Raw genomic sequence first — 2,500 nt, forward strand, 5'->3', positions numbered from 1 at the left:
TTATTACTCCTATGCTACATAAAATGGCTTAAAAACGTCGTAGGCTTTTGTTTTTGTTTTTTTTTTTTTTTGAAAATGCCAAAAATTTGGGTCGGTCGGACGACGCGAAACGGAGAAAAAAAAGGGGATGGCCTAAAGAGTGTAATGACGACGCCAGAGAAGGTCCGAATAGATACCCTTTACTCGAGAAAAGAGATATGCAGGTATTCGAATTCTCTACTGAAGCCGCGCTTGGTTTATCAGCACCCCCGGCTTTTAATTTTGCAGGGTAATTTCTGCCCTGTGAGTCATCACGACCAAGAGGCTTGGCACGGTAAGAATTCGGTCATTCAATGGCTATCCAAACAAAAATGTTTTGCTTAGTTAAAGACTGAAGAGTTTTGTTTGATTTGTCATTTCCTCAACAATGGCTCTGGTTAAACCCAAGAAAACATGCATAACTGAACTGATATTAAAAAGTTACTTCCAAATAATTAGAATTTATGTGTAAAATCCCCTTGGGGTTGTGTCCTCTATCAATGAAATTATATCACGAGTGCTTGTCATGTCCACTTACACTACACAAATGTTTAACATTCCGTACTAAAATGCTCGCAACTCCGAAAGTACTTTGTTTTCAATGTCACGATTGCGGAAAAACCTGAGATCCGGCAGCAATATCTGGTCGCAAAGCAAAAATGATTGCTGTCGGCTCCAATTTCTTCTCGTTTGGAAATGTTCTTTTCTCTCTTTGGAGCAGCACAAGCTAAGTTCTAAATTCCTTGTTGTTTCGAAACGAACGATAGCTATTTCGTTTATTTGAGAATAAACTTAGCCACCTCGTCTGACCGTGGGAAAATTTCAGGTTCTTTTGTTTCGCTCGACGCTGGGCACCTCATCGAGTGCGAATGAAGGCAACATAATGCCTCGGCACGTGCAGGAATAAACATTTATTGTTCTTTCTGAACGTTTACTTTAAACATGCCTATTAGTATTGTTATGTTTGATGTTTGAGCCAATGAGCGTTAACCGTTCCCACGGACATGGCTTAAAAACTACAATAGGTTTGTCTGTTTTGGGTTAATGAAGTTTTAATAAGAAATTTTGAGTTCGCATGGATCATTGTGGAGCAACCACATAATTAGCTTCTAAACAACAGTTCGATTTCAGTTGCTTTGCATGCGATATTGCTATATATGAGCCAATCACCGTCTTGGGTTCTCACGCTTTGATAGCTGATGTTTATTTACAACGCATTTTCATTGGTCCTGGAGCAAAAAAAAATGTCTCTAGGATTTTCCCACAGCGAAAAATGAAAACTCACATCATGTAAGCACTTAGATTAAAGAGGGCACGAGAGAGGGAAGAAGCAAACTTAACAAGGCGTCCGCTTGGAGACCAAGACGAAAAAATGGTTCTTGAAAGTACCTCCGTAAACTCTACTCCCGATAACAGGCGAAAGGTAAAGTTTTGCAAACTTTCATAAAACTGACCAAATAATCTCCGATTAGCGCAATGTGAACATGACTTTATTTTCGCTTTTCAGTCTTCAAAACCTTTAATGGAAAAGCGGCGCCGAGCAAGGATTAATCAGAGCCTTAATGAGTTAAAAGACCTCATATTAGAAGCTATGAAAAAAGACGTAAGTTAAAAAGACACAACTTCTTAACAGCAGTGATGATAGTATGATTCCTGCCAACATGAAGACAATTGCTGTTAATCATCTGAATACAGATTTCAATTCCCTGCATTTTACTTATCGGGAAACAAGGTTGCTTCATTTGTTTTCATTTATGTTTTCAGACTTCCTGTTACTCTAAGCTAGAGAAAGCAGACATTTTAGAAATGACTGTGCGTTATTTGCGTTCCATGAGGAGTCAGAGTATCACAGGTTAGTGTGAAACGATCTTCCCAGCATACCTGCTAATAGACCAGAATCGTACAATACAGAGTTATGCACAATTACCATTGTACACTTGTTTACTACGAAGAGAAAACATGTACTCATACGTTACCTTGTTCTTTTCAACAGCGCGCATGAATGCTAATGATCCTAACACGATCGCTCGCTATCGAGCGGGATATAACGAATGTGCTAATGAAATGACGAGGTATCTGATGTCACTGGACGGTATGGATACTCAAGCTCGCTCACGTTTGCTTGCACACCTCGCGTCCTTTTGTACACCTTGCAGTCCAGTAGTAAAACCAACACAATTAGCAACAGAAAACCTGCAGCAAATGCAACAACCTCAAGCAATCACCATACCAATGACGCAGCCACTAGGACCAGCAAGCTTTTCAACGAATCTAGTAACGAAGCACACAGAAATAAACCCTGGAAGTTTACTAAACGCTACACAATTTCAAATCGTTCCGGGACAATTAGCTAACGGAAAAATCGCCGCAGTCCTCTTACCAAGCCAAAATTCACCGCTAGCGATGGTGAACAGTCCTCAATTGATACCTGTTTTTAACAAGGCATTTGCACAAAGATATTGTGATCAGCCACAAGCTTTAA

General features: G+C 39.8%; 1 protein-coding gene across 1 annotated transcript in view; it reads left to right on the plus strand.

Annotated features, from left to right (window-relative positions):
* Positions 1–1,249: 1,249 nt before the first annotated feature.
* Positions 1,250–2,500, plus strand: part of LOC138007225 (transcription factor HES-4-like) — a 1,311-nt gene continuing 60 nt past the window's right edge. The window contains exons 1-4 of the mRNA XM_068854020.1: positions 1,250–1,441; positions 1,526–1,621; positions 1,783–1,870; positions 2,012–2,500. The exon at positions 2,012–2,500 is cut by the window's right edge and continues 60 nt beyond it. Coding sequence (XP_068710121.1) covers positions 1,391–1,441; positions 1,526–1,621; positions 1,783–1,870; positions 2,012–2,500 — 724 coding nt within the window. The 5' untranslated portion in view covers positions 1,250–1,390. The remainder of the gene's footprint in view (positions 1,442–1,525; positions 1,622–1,782; positions 1,871–2,011) is intronic.

The sequence above is a fragment of the Montipora foliosa genome, chromosome 1 (genome assembly GCF_036669935.1).
Source record: "Montipora foliosa isolate CH-2021 chromosome 1, ASM3666993v2, whole genome shotgun sequence".
In the NCBI taxonomy this organism is placed as follows: Eukaryota; Metazoa; Cnidaria; class Anthozoa; order Scleractinia; family Acroporidae; genus Montipora; species Montipora foliosa.